The sequence below is a fragment of the Colius striatus genome, chromosome 2 (assembly GCF_028858725.1).
Source record: "Colius striatus isolate bColStr4 chromosome 2, bColStr4.1.hap1, whole genome shotgun sequence".
Taxonomy (NCBI): domain Eukaryota; kingdom Metazoa; phylum Chordata; class Aves; order Coliiformes; family Coliidae; genus Colius; species Colius striatus.
The window spans coordinates 94,266,117-94,285,852 of record NC_084760.1 but is presented as its reverse complement, the minus strand read 5'-3'; the positions used below and the strand labels follow the sequence as shown (position 1 = coordinate 94,285,852).

Sequence of the window (19,736 nt, the reverse complement as noted above, 5' to 3'; positions counted from 1 at the left end):
CTGAGCTGGAGCTAAAGGTGTTGACCGGCAATTCCAGCAGCTGCCATCAGAGGAAGCTCATCTGCTCCTGAACCTCTCTTTTTTCTACAGGGCATCTCAAGGTGGAGGAGCAGCTCCTTTCCATTCTTCCTTTTTCCCAGTACTTTACCAGGGAAGGGATGAAATGCTGTTTGCACTGACACTGTAGAAGTGTGATGCAGGATAAACAGTACACGTCCTTCACCTTGGCTTGAGCGAAGGAGGGAGGTAGCAGCTAGCCCATATTACTGGGGGGACTGCCACCCCAGTGCCATCAGAATGCAGTCCTGATGTTTGGTTTTACCGTAAGAATGGCTTGAGCAGCTTTTTGGGTTTTATTTAGGGAAAAAGAAAAAGCAGACACTCACCCGTGTGCCATGGGCACTTGCGGGGACATACCTTCCTAAAGAAGCGCACTCTGATCAAGAGCAGTCAGCTGTATCCACAGGCTGTAGGCAGGAAGGGCTGGAGGTGATTTCTGCTGGTTGCTCTCCCCGCGTGCCCTCCTTCTGTATCTGATGGGAAGGGTGCATGTATTACACGAGGTTTCTCTGCATAAGGAGGATCCAAAGGCTGGCAGACCCTTCAACTTCATGGTTCCTTTCCACTAGAGGAGCTTCATCAAGTAGCTGCAGTAGAGTTTGGGTCTGATTCCATGTCATTAGGGAGGAAAGGAGCTATATAATCATTATCCTTTTTAGAAATTTTAACCACAGCCTGTGGAGGGATGGCAGTGCTTTATCAGACAAATATGTCACTGTCTTTCATCAGCTGATTATAATCATCTTGGAAGTTCCACTGTGCCTGTTTTTCCCTCTTGTCTTTTACTGTTGTGTTTTGTTTAACTTTCCCTAATGAGCCCAGTGAAAAGCAATTGTTCTAAATAAATCGTGCGCTACAAAGCAGTATATCACAATTAGGTTTCCATTATACTTTAATTAGGCATTCCATTATTAATTTGATGTCTTTGGCTTCTTCCAAGTCTCAGACTAATCCTGAAACAAATTCCTCTTTGTGGGTAAATATTAGTCAGTCGTAATTAAAGAGTATTTATTGGAGCTGCGGCTTTTCATTAAATCCCTTTCTGATTAAGATGGCTCCCCCAAGTACTGGGCTGATTAAATTTAATAAGATTTGTCCACTTGTGTGTATCATGGTCTGGTGGAAGCTGTTTTAGCACCATGGGACTGAGAAAAATAAGTTCACATCTCAGTGCAGGCAGTCAAGGGTCTGAATGCCTGTTATGCACAGTGCTCTTCTAACAAGAGACTCTATGGTTTGCATCGTCAGTCAGCAGAGGAAAAACCCCATGGAAATGGAATTAGAAGAATTGGAGTTGAATATCAAAGGGTTAAGTTACATCTAGAGGGTTATAGTAAGGAACAGAAGATTAAAGTATGCTAGAGGCTCTGTTTTCTTGACTGCTTCACAGCTAGGGCTTTGCTGCGTAATTGAAACACAAGTGCTTCTGTGCCCCAAACTGATTTCATTCAGTGAGATGTATAGATTGACTCATTTCTATGTAAATATTCAACAGAAAATAAACTAGATATTCCCGACAGAAGTTCTTCTAATGTCAGAGAATGAAATATTTTCAGAGTAAAATCCTTGTCCTGGGTTTAAAACAAAGTGGAGCAAAGCATGATGTGGTTTTAGTGTATACATCAATCAGAGAGAAGTTATAAGCCTCATCATTTTTCTGTATGCTGGAATTATGCCTTTTTGTCAGGCTGCTGGTGCTGGTCTGCATTCCTCATGCTTTGTACACAGAAATGAAAACAAACCACTGTGACCAAGAATGGCAATAGCACGAATCAGCAAGCCGTGAAACACGAGAGATCGGCTCAGGACATCTGCGGAAGTCCTCCATCCAAATATTTGAGGTGGCTGCTAGCAGGTGTTTTTTCAACATCTAGTTCACACTCTATTTTTGGTGCAGGATACATATTCATCTAGTGTTTTGGTTTAGTATGGGCTATATTTGCAATATCGAAATCTATTGAAGTTTGAATGTGTTTTCACTCTCTTTTCATGGCTCAAAGGTATCATGGTACTGAGTATATCATCTAGCCCGTCTTTTGTATGGCAAGGAATTCAAGTGGGCCCCCTAATCCCAGATAGCTCTTCCTGGGGTTGCTGAAGGCTGTGCTGAGGATAACTGATGCCCAGACCGTTTGAAGACGACAGGGTTATAGAGCAATGTCAGGTCACCAAGCAGCTAAAGAGTACTCTCTAGTGGTTAACTTTGGGTAGTGGTAATAACAGATAGCACTGGATTAACATAAGGTTAATCTTCTGTAGCTGTGAAAAATAAGGAAGAAAAATAGACTAAGGCAAAGAAAGGAAGCTAAACTTTATATCTAAATGATAGAAAAGATGTAATGCACTGGAAGCCAAGAATGAACATCTCTTCCATAGTCATCATTTCTTTCCTTATTGCTACTGTTGCAATACAGCAGTGGGTGGCATTAACGTGGTTCACAGCACCATCCTTTCATTGGCATGAAATACAGGCTGATGAAAAGTGAGAAGTCCACAGCCTTTCTGGGGTGACATTTTTTCCCTATTCCTCACAGTGTCTCTCAGTAGTTCTGTGATGATGTTACAAAAGACAAGACTCAAAATAAGTTGCATGGTCAGTCTGCAGATTAGCAGGTCTCTAATGCTTATCTATTTATGACAATGTGAAAACCATTAAAAATTATGAGGAAATTAGGGAGATATTCCTACCTTATATCCTGGCAAATCCTAAAACCATATAAAAAAAGAGAATGAGTAGAGTATAAGCAATGTTTGTGGAAGAGCTGGAGGAAATAACTAGTATCTAGGAGAGCAAAGAGGGAGATTGAGAAAGGTAACCTCTTGAATGCTTGTACTTCAAGTGGTATCCTGAAAGCTGATATATGCTTTTTCTGCTACAGCATGGCAGTTGATCCATAGTGCTACGCCTTACATCTTTAAAAATGTAGTGCTTCTCGTTTCCAAAAATTCCAGGGTTTAAGCCAGCTGTGTTGTTTACCTAGCACTAACCTCCTGCAATGTTGAGCTTCATTGGTATGGCAGTTGTATATGTAAACTGTTCCAGAGTGTTTTGCTTTACTGTTAACTCAGTGAGGCCAGTTAGAAATGACAGTGGAAATGGCAGATGCAACAGCTGAGTGCTGGCAGAACTGGATTACCTCAATAGGGTTGTGTTTTCAGTTGTACAGACAGATGCTTAATTCCATCTGCATCGGAGAGAGATTGTTCATCCAGGCAGAGAGCAAAGAAATGTACAAGAGTGGATTACTTCTCTTAGGTTCCCAGTGATTTCAAGTGCCCAACAAGTAACAGAGGAATTAGGTGAATACTCTGTTTCATTTAAGATAAGAAATATCTTAATAATATCTTAATAATTCTGTGGATGTGTGCTTAATTTTCATGATACTTAGCTTTCCAGAAATACTTGGGTGACAAGTTTAGCTTTCTTTTTAAAAATAAAACAGCCATTTCCTAATTTATATACATTTGCCTGTCTAACAAGACATCACAGCAAGGTAATAATGCTTTTTAAAAGGATTACACTGCAGTGTAGTAAATTGTCTTCATTTCAAGCATAATTGTGATTCTTGTCCGAGTTTGTTGACTGTTTGCCAGGAAATTTGTGTTACAGCTTAGCGGGACTGGGGAGTCGCATACCAGTGCATCACTGTCTGTCGATTACATGAAATACCATTTTTTTCTGCATGAAAACACAGTGGTGTACTGGAAGCCAGAAATAAATAGTGTTTTCTCTTTCCTAACGTGTAACATACCTGTGAAAACCGTATTTCTATACAGAGCAGACTTGTAGTATGGGAGGCCAGGAGAGAGCAAATAGGCAAGCAGATTTGTCAACATGGTTTGGGAATGATGGAGTAAAGAGTGGTAAGTCAGTCATGCCAGGTCATTGCTACTGACTGAAAATAACTTGTTATTCCAACCCTTTTATCCCTCCTCTCCCTCCTCTCCACATATTTTGTGGTTTATTTATAGCTCAACCAGCTTTTGCTTTGCAATTCGTAAAATAACCCTTCTGAGGTGGGGAGGGAAAACCAAAGGACAACATCCCCTGGGCAGTCTTGTGGATGGAGCCACTGGGTTCACGCATCCCCCACTGCAATGGCCAAGTCCCCCCTCTCCTCTGCACACTCTTCCCTTATCTGTTCAGAGATTCTTCTTTAAAAGAGCCAGCTGGATTCCTGAGGTCCTTAGTTTGTGTTGAAGGTGGTACCTAAGAGCAACATGGGGTGTTCCAGAGGAGCTGCCTGCGGCTTTCATAGCAGTTGGGTCAGAGGGCCTAGGTCTAGGGAGGTGGCAAGATAGAATTCTGTCTGTAAAGCCTTAATGGAGGTTGGAAAGTGGTGTGAAATGTGTGAAATCTGGCACTGCAACCCATTCCTGTAAAGTGTGGCCATGCAAACAATGTGTGCAGTAATTATGAGCTAAATCTTCTATATTTCACTTTGGCTTAACACATACCTAGGTATTTTTGTACAGTTTAATCCATGAACTAAGAATCAGTTTCACACTTGGCATATCTTAACATGCAGACCAGGATAATTCATTTCTCAATCTGCTGTTAGCTTTCCCACAGTACTGACTTTTACCATAACAGAACTACCCTGTGCCTTCCTTCTTGCATTAGCTCTGATTTTGGTTTGGAGAGGAGAAAGGGAGATGGCAGGTGTGTCTGATGAGGAGGGTCCCTCACATTCAAATAGAAAAGAAGGGAGATCCTCTCCTGACGCTGCAGTAACATTGCTTTTCAGTCCTGCAAAGAATTACTCAATCTCTAAGAGATGTTGAAGTCGACTAGATTTTATTGGCATGACAAGTTCTGTGTAGTGATGATATGAAGAAAAAGAATCAGGTAAATTAATGTTTGTTTAACTGCAGTCCTGCTTATTTTTTAGCTTATAGAGAGGGCAAAGGGAGTAACACATGCTGTAACACGTGTTACAGCAACAAATGTGAAGCCAATTATCAGACACCAGCCTGGAGTAGGAGAAACTCAGGTTCTGTCACAGGTGAGAGCAGAATAACTCTCCCATAGCTTATTTGTGTGCCTCGACTCAGCTGGGGCTCAACAACCTTTCACTGACACTGTGCCAGGCTGTGTTCTCCTCACCTGGAAGAAATTTCCCTGAGACCTGGGAGTGGTACCTGCCAGCTCCATCTTAGCAGTTCAGCTGTGTCTTGCCTCCATGGGAGGTGGCAGCCCAATTCAGCCATGGAGGCTTGACAAGCTTTTCATTGGAGAATGGTGACTTTGGCATCTCAGCACTGTTGCACATCATTTTAAATCCTACCCAAGTGTAACCCTGACATGCTCACTGTAGCTTGCTGGCTCCATTGCCTTCCAGGATATTGCAAAGGGCTATCTAACGCTTAATAAACAGGGCTCAGTATCAGCTCTTGCACCAGTGATGTAGCTACAATAGAGGACGTAGTCTTTGGAGGCATAAAAACAAACAAAAAACCCCCCACAAGTAGGAATGTTAGTACTAAATATCTGTGTATGGAATTAATGATGCCATTTTGGAAAACTCTACCCAAGTCCAGCACCCACACTTTGAAAAGGATATTGAAATATTAGAAGAGGTTCAGAGATCTACAAGAGAGAGGGCTTTGAACTTTTAAAAGCATGCTTCATATTCAGTTATCAGTGATGATTGCTGATAGCTAGGATTATGTCCTTCTCTCTCTTGACCTTTGTACCTGCTGCCTGAGGGTACTTCTCAGGGGATATCAGTAGTCCGCTACTCCTGATGCAGCAGCCAGAGCACGTTTCTTTTCAGTGGGAAGCAGAAAGCATCCAGTGCTGTCCCTTCCTCAGGCTCCCACCCTCAAAGACAAGAGGTGCAGTTTTCATAACTCCTTTTTGTGTTGGCAGGTGGAAGATCTTCCTCTCTCCTTTTGTCACAATGTAGGTGGAGAACTGGATAGCTAGAGAAACATTTGGTATGCAGGATCACTCTTCTCTGTTAATCAAGGCCAGCATTATCATTGTCTTTTTTTTTGTTGTTGTTTGCTTGTTTGATTGCTACACTTACCCAAAAAATATTTCCAATAACTACTGAGTTGAAAGTGATTTAGATTAACCCTGGCTGACACCACTGCTTTAAAGAGGGCTGCTTGAAGTTTTAAATCTTCACAAGGATAATACTTCTCAGGAGGGGCTGTGAATCTTGAAGCTGTTCCCTCCTGATACAGCGTTCTCAAAGAAAAATGTCTCAAACCTCAGAAGCCAAGATAGCGATACTTCCCCTTAAGAAGTTTCAGATGGCTTTTGTTTTTACATTAAAAAGTGTATCTTTGTTTCAAAACTCATGTACGATACTCAGATCTTGTGGAACATAACTGGTTTGGGTTTACTTGTTTCCATCTCTACTTTGATTATGTCGTTGATCAGTTTATTACAGAAATGACAAGCCTCCTTCTGTGTGGTTTCCTAAGGAAATGTATAAAAGGTCAAGGATATTAAGAGGTGGAACTACAGCCAGTGTTTTATGGCAGTCTGGAAGTGTATGTGGCATCTGATGAAGAGGCTTTGCAGGAGGAAGCAGTTATATTGTGGCCCAGAGAACAGCCACACATATTGGTCTCACTCTTCACAGCATAGCTGATTTTAAGGTGATTGTGTATATTTTGCTGTGAGAACATTTTGATATACCTCTCCCCATTCTGGCTCAGCAACAGCATGATGTTCTATGATGTCCTGTAGTTAAGAATAGCATCTTCTCTGCTGGATCAATGCAGGGGAAGAGACTGTATAGTCCTTGTATGATTTAAAGTAATGTCAATGATTACTAAAGTAGGACAAATTACAGCTGCTGAGTTCCTTGCTAGGGATGGAAATGGGTAACAGCCGTCACTGTTAATGCCAAGGAGGCTTGGCTGCCTGTTCACCTTCCAGGCTGCTGAGGGTCCAAGCAGTTTCGTTTCATGGATTTGCCTGGCAACCATCCTCAATTTTGCTCACTGATGGTCATTTTGGCTTTAAATGCTTCTGTTCTGAATCATCATTTTGGTCCTCAAATTGCTGCTTATATAGATCCTTCTGTCTCATAGTGAGCTTGCTCAGCAATGCTCAGTCCTGGATATGAACAAGAACGTGTCCTTGTCGTTGACGTGAACCATAACTGGGGAACAAGCAGTGCTTGAGCTCCCGAGCTATAGCTTCATGGGTCCATCCAACCAGCTCACTCATTAGGGGCTGTGCTGTGGGGCTCCTCCAAGGGCTGTCAATGGGCTAGGGGTGACAGCGAGTCAATGGGAGAGGCTTCTGCCCATCACCTTACCCACTGAGAGATGATACTGCTTGCAGGGCTCTGCTCTGGGACTCATTACATGTTGCACAAGAGGAGTGCTTGGGGGTTGTGCAGGATTTATTATGAAATATTTATGGGAGGAACCAGCAGTGGGCAAAGAGATAGTTCGATGTAGTTTGGGGAAATAGGGGAATTAAGGAGTAAAGAGGGCTGGTTCCATGTAAATGGGGCTGGTCACGACACTTGCTTGGCCATGCGTTGCACTTGATCAGCCCGGTCTGCCTCATCTTCTCACTGGGCCCCATTTCTAACTATTTTCCTAAGTGAGAGCACTCTGTGGCTGTGCACACAGAGGTCCAGCTGCCAGCAACTGGAGATCAGGATCCATGTCTATCGTGGGTGAGTATGTCAGTGAGTGATCACTAGCAACTACGAAGCAGGACTTGGCAGGTGAGTAGGGTAGGAGGCTTGGGAGCCAACTATCAAAGTGACTGTGAATCTTGATCAGATACCAGGGAGGTCAGATGGTCACCACTTGGCTACTGGAGAGACTGCAAGGTCTCCAGCTGCTGGGGTCAACTGAGACCAGTTTATATGTTTGTCTGTCTCTGCATGAGGCGATTGGAGAAGAGAAGATCTGAAGACCAGCTGCTGCATGACCCTGAGTGAGGACAGTTAACTGGAGGAACTAACAGTGCATGTACCTCACGTGACGAGTCTCTGCCAGCCACTGGAGAGGGGCTTGTGTGTCCAGGTGCCATGACCTGAGAAGACTAGGGACCTAGGGTGAGCTGCTGCATAGACTGACTATGGCCAGTAGCTGGAGGGATCCACAGATTGTATATATGTATGTAGTTCCCACTGTCACACCTTTAACCTCATTGATGAGAGGGGAACGCGATGAGGGCATTTTGCTTGCTTGAGTGCTGTGATTTCTGCCCATGTTGATCCATGACTGTTGGTCTGCCTGTGCATTGTGCGTGTGGTTCTGTGCACATGTGCGTTGGGAATATGTTCTCAGGCGCATTCCTAGCTGGGCAAGGAGTCACAGCAACCTCACCTCTCCTGGGCTTACCAGATGCTGCAACTTCTAATGCAGAACAAATGTTCTGATGGAACAGCCCACGTATTGAAAGAAAATGTCATTGTTTTTCCTTGGAAATGTTAAGAATGTTAACTTCTTCCTCTGCCACCTCTGAATAGTGTGCCCAAAGCAACCAGCTGTACATTGTGATAGCTTGAAGTAATGTCGCCTATCAACAGGGCCTGAAATATAAATAACTTCAGAGCACAGAAAGTTTAAAAAGGAAAAGAACAGTGCTTCTGAGGCATTTTGTCACCCCAAAACGGAGACCCACATATGGATTAATCAACATCTGCACGTTCTACACTTTAGAATCACTTCACAGTAACTACAACTGAATTTTATATTCACTCCTGAGCGCTGTAGTAAGTTTTCCTTTTCTGATATGCTTTTATAAAGCATAGGATAGTGGGTATGAAAGATACATAATTCCACTACTGCAGGAGGAAGATCGTGAGACTGTAAAGCTACTGAAATCGGTGTCTCTTTGTGCTGAAGAGCTGGGCTATGAGATTGACTTTTTAGCCTTAATGGCAGTTTCTTAGCTTAATTAGATTTCAGATGCAAACCTGTGAACGTTATTTCCTCTGTCTCTCATTCCATCTTTAAATCCAGGTGGAAAAAAGATCTTTAAAATCAGTGACTGCCCTGTGTCTTCACTTGGGATTGCTTTCTTTTGCTGGCTGACCAGCACCTTGCTATTGATCTGAAACTCAAGCTGTTAGATGTCTTCAGACAGCAGGGAGAATGAACTAAACTTCAGTGTGAAACAGAGATAGTAAAGATACTGTAGCCAAAGATGCAGTTTCAGAGCTGCCTGATTAAACCTAGGCTAAGGGAATTTTTTCTCTGCTCATGGATGGTCTACCTTCCTCTCCTGCAGTAGCTTCTCTACTTTTTAACAGATTTGCTTGTGGCACATCTGACAGTGATGCATTAACCCCATCTATATTAAAAGATGCTATCGATAAATGAGCAGAGAATATGCAGAACCTTTTTGTTCAAGTGTGCAGTGTTGATCTGCTTTACTGCACACAGTGCTAGCAGGGTGTGCTTCTTTCAACAGCCGTAGAAACTGATTGAAGCTGGTTCTTTCCACATGCTTGCCTTGCCAGGGAATGAAAGCTTTGGACTGCCATTTGTGCGGAGTTTTTAAATATGTATAACCCAAACAAGGGGCCTGTTGAGAAAGGCTCTGATCCTTTTGCATATTAAACCTTGTATTCTGATCTTCCCTCTTTCTGATGTTTCTGTGCTTTCAGATATGCTAAGTCTACCTTTGAAGTTCTTTTTCTTCTTGTGTATACTTTACTAAGTGAACCTTGCAGCTGAGAATTAGGAGATACAGGTTGAAGTTGGACACACTGAGCAGGACACATAAATCATCTTTTGCCTCGGTTTCCCTGTTTGTAATGCAGAAAGAGTCATATTCAGCCTCCTGTATGCCACTCTTTGAGCTTTGTTCTGAATAAGTGATTTAGAAGCCGTAAGGTGGTTTAGACCTTTTACATACAATCTGTAGGGAAGCCCTGCTGGAAGGTATCTGTGGGGATGCCACAGATCCATAGGTAAGGAGTAGAGACTTCACTGTTTCTGATGAGGAATTCACAGGCAGAAATAAACCTGCATGCTGAAGGGATCAGACCAGCTCTGTGGGTTCAGGGAGTCACAGAAGGCTTTTTTCATGCGAGTATCTCGGGAAGGCTGATACTTTTATGGCCTCCCTCTTGAGGAAAAGCATGTGGGTTTTACGTGCCACTAGGATCTGGGAAGCTATGGAGGATCAGGAGGAAGACAGATTTTAAGAGATGGTTATCTCTTAGAGGTATATGTAACAGCCCTTCCCCCAGCTGGTCCAGGAACTAGGGGATGTCTGTCTGGTAGGGTGACTCTAATTCTTTCCAATGGCAAAAATATTTGGAGTGGGGGGGAGGAAAAATGCAAGCTGTTCTCAAAATGAAAATGTTTTGTGCGTTTGCTTTGAGTTTTGCTCTAGTAGATCTCCTAGGAGTCATATATAGCCGTTTAAAAACACAAGTAACCTGTCACAAAACTGTCCAAGAGGGATCATTATAAGATATCAGTTATAAAATACTCTGAAAGGCTGAATAGGGTTTTTTCCCCTCCTTCTTGTGATATTTGGAATTAAGCATTAGATACATCATTTTGGACATGGCCTTTTAAAGTAACTTTCTATTCTGCCCCTGTCATTTTTAGAGCTGTAAAGGAAAGCCAAAATGCCAGGGAAGGGGAGCAAATCAAAATGGGGACAGGGGGATGAAGAGCGGGTTTTGATCATCTTTGCAAGAAGTGACATCATCTGTGGGAACAAAAGTCTTCAATTGCTGCAACCGGAGACAGCTTTTAGTCTCCAATTCTATTTTGCCCCGAGCCAGCCAGACAAATAAAAACAGCGGGATAAATCACTGCTGGCAGAACTTGACGGTTACGCAACATCCAGTGCACCACGTGCCTATTTTTAGATCAGTTTTACACTAGCAGAATTTACTTTATGAAATCTAAAAAGAATGTCTGGTCAGAGGCTGGGGGATAAAAAGGGATGTTTAGAAAGGGCAAAATGTAAAAACACTTTGTACAAAGGTGTGGCGGCAAACCCCACTTTGGCAATACTGATATGCTGTCAGGAGTGTCGGCTTAATCAGGTGTGGTAATGAAGAGGAACGGGGGTTTTTTCATCAGCATTGCCTTGAATATCTGATCTGCAGTTGCTTTTTAAATGGTTAACTCTGCTCACCAAACAGCTCATGTGCTATAGTTTGTCTTTACCAGCTCTGGAATGCAGTAAGCAGCGGCTCACCTCACCACAGTGCCGATTGGTCTGATTTAATGAAACTGTGTTAACTGGAGTTAACTGAGGTACTCCTCGTCCTTTGTGAGATACACTAGTAAAATATCATTAATACTGGGGTATGTTTTCTCAGTCTTCCATTAATTAGTGTTGTGTATGCTGCTTGCTTCAGGTCAAATCGAATCTTTGTCAGCGTTTGCAGGAACATACATTAAGTTGTACTTTATTAGTTAAAAGCAAATCCAGCTAGCAGCACAGGTATGAATACTGCATCTGTCTTAGATTCTGAGCTCTTTATCCAAGACTAGATGTGCATCTTCTCTCCTTCAAATCTTTACTTTCTCCTCTTACTCCCTGTTGTAATTCTACATTAGTTTGTACTGTGTATCGTTTTGTTCCCAAAGTGTTTTGCTTAGATTCAGAACAGGCAATATGGGGAAAAGTTTGACCTTTCAGCCTCTAGAGAATCTAGCAGATGAAACATACTCTGAATAGTGAACATATCTTTGGCATTCCTTCTACAATTTGGACAGTTTTCAGTCGCACCTTGAAACAAACCAGTGTTCTGACCATTGCATGACCTTTATTGACATTTTCCCCTCCCCCAACCTTTCTTCTAGGTGACAATCTTGATGCTATCCATGACATAACTGTGGCGTACCCCCAAAATATCCCTCAGACAGAGAAGCACCTCTTGAATGGAAATTTCCCGAAGGAGATTCACTTCCACGTCCAGAGATATCCTATAGAGACAGTGCCCACTTCTAAGGAGGACCTGCAGCTTTGGTGCCGGAAGCGTTGGGAAGAGAAAGAGGAGAGGCTCCGACGATTCTATGAAGGCGGAAAGTGCTTCAGTGCAGCAGGGCAAAGCATCATTCCACCGTGTAAATCTGAGCTCAGGGTCCTGGCGGTCAAGTGCACCTCCTTGCTGTATTGGACGGTGTTCCCACTGGGTATGCTGGCACTGCTGTACCTGTACAGCTTTGCACGATGGTATTTTGCAGCCATGATCATCTTTTTTGTAGTGCAGCAAAAGATATTCGGTGGGCTAGAACTAATTGAACTCGCCTGTCATCGATACTTCAAAAAGCAACAGAAACTTCACAATGTGAAAATAAAAAGCAATTAGTTCCGGGGTGGAGAAAGCCCGGTGGGGGTGGAGAAATGGGTGGGGTTTTGAGATGCCCTGCAAGTTTTATGCACAGGGAGGAATTTTTGCATGAGAATTGTGTGTTACTATCGCCATTGTTAGACACTCACACTCAGTTCTGTGAAGAGAAAGAAGAATGTTAGTTATGGCTACTTGTGAAAACGGTAGGTTTTTTTAGTCTCTGAATGTAATTTCAACGTTGCTCTTGCAAGCAGCTAGCGACTGCCTGCTACTGTAATTCAGAAAACAATTGCTGGATTGTAGAACAATCATTAAGGACGTTAGTTAATGTGACATGCACTGAACTTCCATGTAGAAACCCAAACTGCCCAGCTAAGAGAGGAAGATGTATGAATTCTCTATAAACACTTTGTCGTAAAGTGATCTCCGGGTTTGGAGAGGTGGTAAGTTTAAGAATGTTTTAATGGTAGGTGGAAGTTGGAAGATAAGTTGTCCTGTTTTGTTTTGTTTGTTTTTAATATGTTAAATATTCAAACTTGCTTCACAATTTTAACTTTCCCAAACGCTACTGAACCTGCCACTATTCAGCCATTCTGGCTTGGTGACTCTGAAGGGTTTTTGAGCCTTGGAGTCTTGTGTTGTGGTATGGAAAACAGTGCTGGCTCTGCTTCTGTTTAAGTCTTAACTGATTATTTCATAGACCTATACAGCTAAGTTTTGATTTCTTACTGTTTCGTTCTCCCTGTTAGCTGTGGGAGACTTGTTCCTAGTGCAGTGCACAGAGCTGCGGGATCGAGGAACTGGCTTTTTGTTGTTTTATCGCTGAGGTTTTTTTTCTCATAGAGGCAAAAATAAGTGTCTGTGTCTGAGTAGCTGGTAAATGTTTTTCAAAAAGGCCTCCTCGTGGGCTACCTTTGGTTGAAAACAAGATACCTATTTTTGTTTAATTTGAGCATGTGTTTTGGTGTTCACATTGCTTCCTTAAGCATTTCAAGTGCCCATATAGATCAGCAGGAAGACTCTGTCTGCCGGGTGTGTCAGCCAGACCTGCTGAAATGCATCTGATGCAATGGTTGTCCCCATATGGGTACAAGAGGTGAGTTTCAGATTCACCACAGAACAGGGACATTGAGCTACATCTTCCCTTTGCAGTTTTCTCTTTGGTTGCCTGATGACACTGTTGCTTTTCCAACCTCCTTTGCCATTTTTGGGAGATTGTTTTAGGGGCACCCACTATCTATAACGCTTTCCCTTATTTTCATGACATTCAGAAAATTTGAAGGCTTAAACTCAGGCAAGGGCACTTTCAAGTGTATTCCGTGTCATATATAGTAAAAGTAATGTTCATGCTCAAGTGGTAAAAGACAAACATTGTCAGCATTTAGAAGACACTTCAAATTTGTTTTGTAACCTCAAAAAATGTTAGATTGCTTGATCAACTGCATTGCTGCAAAACCTCCCTGACTTACTAAGTATTTGTTGTTTTTGTGTGAAGGTTTGTTTGAGCTAAACCGAGGTGGCCTGGCTCCATATGTTGAGTGGCACTGCCATGAAATCTGAAAGCACAGAGTGCAAAATGTATCTTGTTCTGTGCTGAATGTCTCAAGCATTGGGTCGGCATGGTAGACACGTCTCTTCTCTTCTAGATTACAACACTAAACATGTTGTTTAATGTGTTTGTATCAATACCAGGGCCATTCTTTTGAACGAAGCACCAGCCTCTCTATTCAACTGTTCCTTGCAAGGTGACAAGTATTTTCTAATCTATGCTTATAATAACTGTTTGTTATGCAGAAAGTACTTGAAGCCATCTGTTTTACTCTAGTTTTTTTAATCACTCTTTTCTTAAAAATAAATAAAACTAGGTTTATATTTAGGGTTATGTTTCTTAATGATTTTTTTGTCATGTTTATATCTGAGTACCTGACGGCTGACAACTGGTGTTTCATTGTCATGAGAGGAAGGGGGGTCCTTTCTGCACTATGAGGGCTTTTTTCTAACGAAATTCTGTGGTGTCAAGGGCATGGTTGCAGCTTAATTCTACATAGCCTGGCTTTTCTTCAGCTAATACTCTGCTTTGGTGTGGCTCCCTACACATCCAGGTAACTCATTGCAAGGGGGAACCTAAAAACCTCATTTATGGTTATTGCAGAGGAGACCTAAAAGGCTTCTTCTGGTCTGTCCTGAGCCATGGCTGTGCTTTCATACCACAGCCAACCCACTCCAATAGCCTTAATGTAGTCTTCAGGAGTGACTTTGGAGGACAGATTATCTATGTTGATGACTTAAATACCAGCTGTACTTTTCTCAGTCGTTCTGAGAACTTTGTGATGTCATCAAATGTTATGAGAAACATCAGTGTGAGTCTTGATCGTGTGAAAGATTTACGCCTGTGGGTGATTAGAGTTGGGCTCTGAAATGAAATCAATCACAGCCCATTGTTGACCCTTGCAATGGGTTTTTTCCCAGCTGGAGCCAAACGTGTGACCCTCCTGTAATGTGGTGAACAGCCTGCAAGTCAGTAGTTCGTCCTCCTCTCTCATGTATTCGTATTGAAAGAGGAAGAATCGTCATCTTGTCGGCTGCTGATGTCACTTCTGCAGTGCCTGTGACTCCCCAATGAGGAGCGGCACCTGTAAGTGAGGAATCCTTCTCGCACAGGGAAGGGTGCTGGCACTGTGAGCGATGGTAATTTTCAGATTATGTGCATCATTTTCCATCTCAGTTAGAAATGCAAGACAGAGGAGAGACAAAAATAATAATAGAAAAACCTCTGTGGTTATAGAAGCCTGTTTGCTTAAAGAGTGTTTAAAGAACTGGAGGAAGATCTTTCTGTGAATGCTTTTTGTTCTCTGTGGTCAAAATGTAGCTTTTTACTCAAAAGATTCTAATATACAGATTTGTTGGAGACTATTTTGTTCTCACCCCATTTCCTTATTCAAAGTACACTGAGACAGCACTTAGGGGCATGGTTTAGTGAGGGACTTGGCAGCGTTAGGATTACGGTTGGATCTCAAAGTCTTTTCGAACTGAAACAGTTCTGTGATTCTATGCCAGGTAAATCACTTTGAAATGTTTTCAATGTCGCTAGGTTAAAGGTGCTTGTACTTCAAGAATCACACACCCCTCTCTTTCACGAGACAGACATTGGCACTGAGACTCGTCTCATTACTACGTTTGTCACAGCTCACCTTCTCTCGTAGTCCTAGCAGACACACAGCTCAGCAGCAACTGCTCTGTCTATGGGATCTACAGGCCTTGATAGGTCTTGATCATGTTATTTGAGATCAATGACATGTTTTGAAGGTACTGCACTCATGTACTCAATCAGATGTTTCCTTAGCCAACATTTGGGTTTTTTCTCTCTGCTTGGAACAGGAAGTTGCAATCCTGCCATTCGTCTTTATCATCAAGCTCATCTGGGTAGTGGGGCATCAGACCAACACACATCTCTCTCGACTTCGAAGCTGGTCTGTAAGGTGGTGTCTTGATCATACAAAATGTAGTTCCTAGTTTTGTGCATTGCATCAATCTATGTTGTTTAAAAAAGGATCTATGTTTTTATAACTTGTTTTTATATGTATACCATGTGAAAGGAATCACCAGGATACTACAAACCTACAGAAAGCCTTAGTTTTCAGAGCCCACTGATTACGTTAGAATGTTTTAACCATGTACCAGTTATTCTACAGCAACAATAAAGACCTGAAGCATCACATGCGTTTAATTTTGCCGTTTTATTTTTACTGTGTGACATACACATCCATCAGGATCAAACCTTGTCTTTGATCATCCATCTTTCTTTGTCACAGAGATGTCCCTTCAGGTGCTGCACCCACAGTTTGTGGCAGCTGGAGTGGTATATCTGCAGTTCTGGGCTCCCCAGGTCAAGAGGAACAGGGAACTTCTGGAGAGAGTCCAGCACAGGGCCACCAAGATGATCAGGGGACTGGAGCATCTCTCCTAAGAGGAAAGGATGAGGGATCTCAGCGTGTTCAGCCTGGAGAAGAGGAGACTGAGAGGAGACTTCATCAACACTTTTAAGTACCTAAAGAGTGGCTGTCAAGAGGAGAGGGTGACATTTCTTTCTGTAGTATCCAGCGACAGAATAAGGGGTAGTGGACATAAGCTGGAACACAAAAAGTTCAACTTAAACACAAGGAAACGCTTCTTCCCTGTTCAGGTGAGGGAGCCCTGGCACAGGGTACTGAGGGAGGGTGTGGAGTCTCCTTCTCTGAAGGTTTCCACACCTTCCTGGATGTGTTCCTGGGTGAACCTCCTTTAGCAGGGGGTTGGATTAGATGGTCTCTAGAGGTCCCTTCCAACGCCTACCGTTCCATGATTCTGTGATATCGCCCTTCTCTCCGTGGGAGGCTGGAAAGGGGCAGCTGGCTGAACCCTCCCTTCTAGCCTCTTTGTGTAAAGGAATGAGGAAACCTGTGCGTGTGCAAGAGGCACTTTTAGCCTTGCTTTGCTGCTTAACCAGTATTGCTCGAGAATAAGCTGTGGCTCCAAAAGAGCATGTTAGGTAGGGGTATGTAGACACACCCTCCATTTTAGCTATATCCTGTTATCATCCATGTAATTACTGGCACAAGGACTGATCTGTGTCACAGTTAATGTTCTTAGAGGAATCGTCTTGAATGGAACTTCAGATCATAGGCTCCTTGATTTCTGTCTTCGTTGCCCTAGTGGTAATCTGGTGTGTAAGGGCAAGGGTCGTGCTTCTCAGGGGCTGTTGTGCTCCATGTTACCCAACGAGGCACAGCCTTACCACTGCCACCGCCACCACACTGCAGCCCTGGCCACACACCTGCCTCGCCAGCAGTTGGTATGTGTCAAAGACCACATGAAACAGAGACCCTGGTAGCAGTTTCCTCATCTGGAGATGATATTGGCAATGTCTCTGTGTGCTCAGAACATTCAAATCAGTCCCCAAAAGTTGAAATGATCCATGCTTTGTATTGAGTATATCTCCCTGAAAAGATGGCTGTTGCTTTCCTTTTGTTTCCTTTTCTTTGGTCAAACATGCAAAGAAAAAAATGATTTCTCAGTCTTATCTGCTGTTACAGAAAACAATAGTAATGGAGATCCCTTTCCAGCTTTCATTCTCCAGCTGCCCCATATGATACCTCCTTTGCCATTCACTTCAGCAGGTAAAAGGTTGTCTTATTTCCTGCGGACTTTGAGCCAGACTACAAGCTATCTCAACCAGAAGTTGTTCTCAGGAGCAGGGAGCACAGTCTGTGCTTATAATATGCTTGAGTGACTCATCCTGGAGAAGGTTTGTGCTGAGAACACACAAGAGGCAGAGAGAGCTCACCTCTGTCCTTGCTGGGCCTCTCAAAAGTCCCAGTATCTTTAGCAGAAGTGGAGAAGGGCCCTGAATTTTTAAGCAGATGTCTCTGTCTTATTCCAGTCTGGCCTCAGTATGGTATGTTTTCTGGAGTGACTGTTACGGGGTGACTGTTTTCTCTGGTTGTAGGGTATCCAGGAGAATGATGGGAGGAGTTTGAGCAAAATCTTGTCTGCATTTTATCAATAGGCATTGCTGTCCTGTTGTTTCTTCTCAGATACTTCACCCTGGGCTGCATGAGAGCAGTGGATGTGCAGGCGCTGGTGTGAGTTGTAACAGTTTTCATGGTCAGCACCTCTTCCCTAGGTTTTTCTTTTTGTCATATTTTTTGGAGAGGGGAGATGAGAGCCATTTCCCTCTCATCTCCATGGAGCAGAGAAGCACCTTCAACCTTACCAAAGAGCTAAAGGGGCTCAGGCCTTAGCCTTGTTTCTGTGTCCAGGGGATGACAGCCAGCAGAGGAGGAGAAGCTACTGCAGGGTTCGAGAGCACAAGGAGATGCTGCAGGAGGAGCAGGAGGCTTCCTGCAGAGCCATAACCTGGCACTGACATTGCCACTCGCTTTGGCCCTCTGCGCCCCCTGCACTATTTCTTCACCTATCTTTCAGGCTTGCCCTGTAGCTTGAGCTGCTGGGTGTCTGGGGAACGAGAAGAATGAATACTGATTGAAGCGCAAGGGAAGGTGTTAGGGATAATGGGATAGAGGCGCTGGGGAAGGTGTTGGCTCCTGCCAGTGCTGGTTAGGAGCATGTCATCTTGCTTCAGAGGCTGAAGGAAACCGTCTACATTAAGAGACTTGTTTGTTTGAACATTTCTTTCTCCATCTTCTCTAAAGAACATCCTCCATGGGGTGATTCCCAGTAGGATACACGGACAGGCTGCCCACCAATGCTGGCATTGCCCATGCATGCCTGCAGCTAGTAAAGCTGATACCTCCTCTCCTTGTGTACCCAACTTTCTCACTTAGTGTCCTGTGTTTCAGGATATGCAAACCCCTGCTTCTTGTCCTGGCAGCTGTGCAAGACCCTGAGTTAAGGGTAGAGTAATTCCTCACAGTGAGTAATGTTCCTCCTGTCAGTCTGGGAAGTTGTTTGGCTTGCCTGGGAAGCTTGTGAGGCAGCTCTGCCTCTTGTGATCTGTGCATCACCTAGCAGCCAGGTACTCTCCCCTCCTCAGCAAGGACCTATCTCATCATCCCCTTCCCCACTGCCACTGTTAGATTTCCTTCCAGATTATCCACTGAAAATGATTTGAGTGGAGATAGTGTTCATGCTGGTAGGTCCACAGGTTTTCTTCCTACAGCTTTGCTCTCCCTGCCTAGTGCTGTTGAAAGAGCTCTCTGAAGCTCAGCCCTGAACTTATTCCACTAGAGAAGTGCCCTTTTTATAACTACTTATGTAAAAGTGTCCCCCTTCCCTGGGGCTTGCTGTGGTGTTTTTTGATGGGCACAAAACATGAAAGCCAGTGGATCAGCCTCAGCATTGTGGTGGGGAAACCTTTCCTCTGCTGTGAGGGTGGGAGGGGGTCCTCTCCCATCTGGGTTGGTTAGATCAGACTTCCACGCAAAGTCCTGGCCAGTTCAGGAGCTGAACTCCTACTGCTCCTGCTTCTAACAGGCCCTAGCACTGATCCCTGAAGGAGCAGAACCAACCCTTTGAAGGAAATGCCCAAAACAACTTCTTTTGGCAGCAAACAAAAGGGGTTGCCAAAGCCTGACAGGAATGAGAGTGGGACTGATGTTCAGCTGTAATCTCTGCTATCCTCTCTCTGTTCCTGCTCCCTCACCACAAACCGTGGTCCCAGAGCATGGGGCAGCTCAGCCTACATACTACGTGCCCAGCCTGGCTTTACAGATGCTGAAGCTCTAGGAGCAACCTGACTTCACAAAGCTCAGTTTGGGCTACTCTGCCCTGTTCTTGACAGGTAGATGAGCTTGCAGTGAGTCCTTCGCTGCCAGGGCCTGACCACTCCCATACAGCAACTCAAAGCCCAGTGGTGGACCTTGGCAAGCCTTTTCTGCAACAGGAGTACTGATGGAGCTTCCTTTTCCTTCCCAGCCACTGGTA

The 19,736-nt window shown here is 43.7% G+C and overlaps 1 protein-coding gene across 3 annotated transcripts in view; it reads left to right on the top strand.

Annotated features, from left to right (window-relative positions):
• LCLAT1 (lysocardiolipin acyltransferase 1) overlaps positions 1-16,030 on the top strand; it is a 120,614-nt gene extending 104,584 nt beyond the window's left edge. For all 3 annotated transcript variants that reach the window (XM_061991535.1, XM_061991536.1, XM_061991537.1), the window contains one exon: positions 11,824-16,030. In XM_061991535.1, the coding sequence (XP_061847519.1) occupies positions 11,824-12,332 (509 nt within the window). In that variant the 3' untranslated portion in view covers positions 12,333-16,030. The remainder of the gene's footprint in view (positions 1-11,823) is intronic.
• Positions 16,031-19,736: the final 3,706 nt, after the last annotated feature.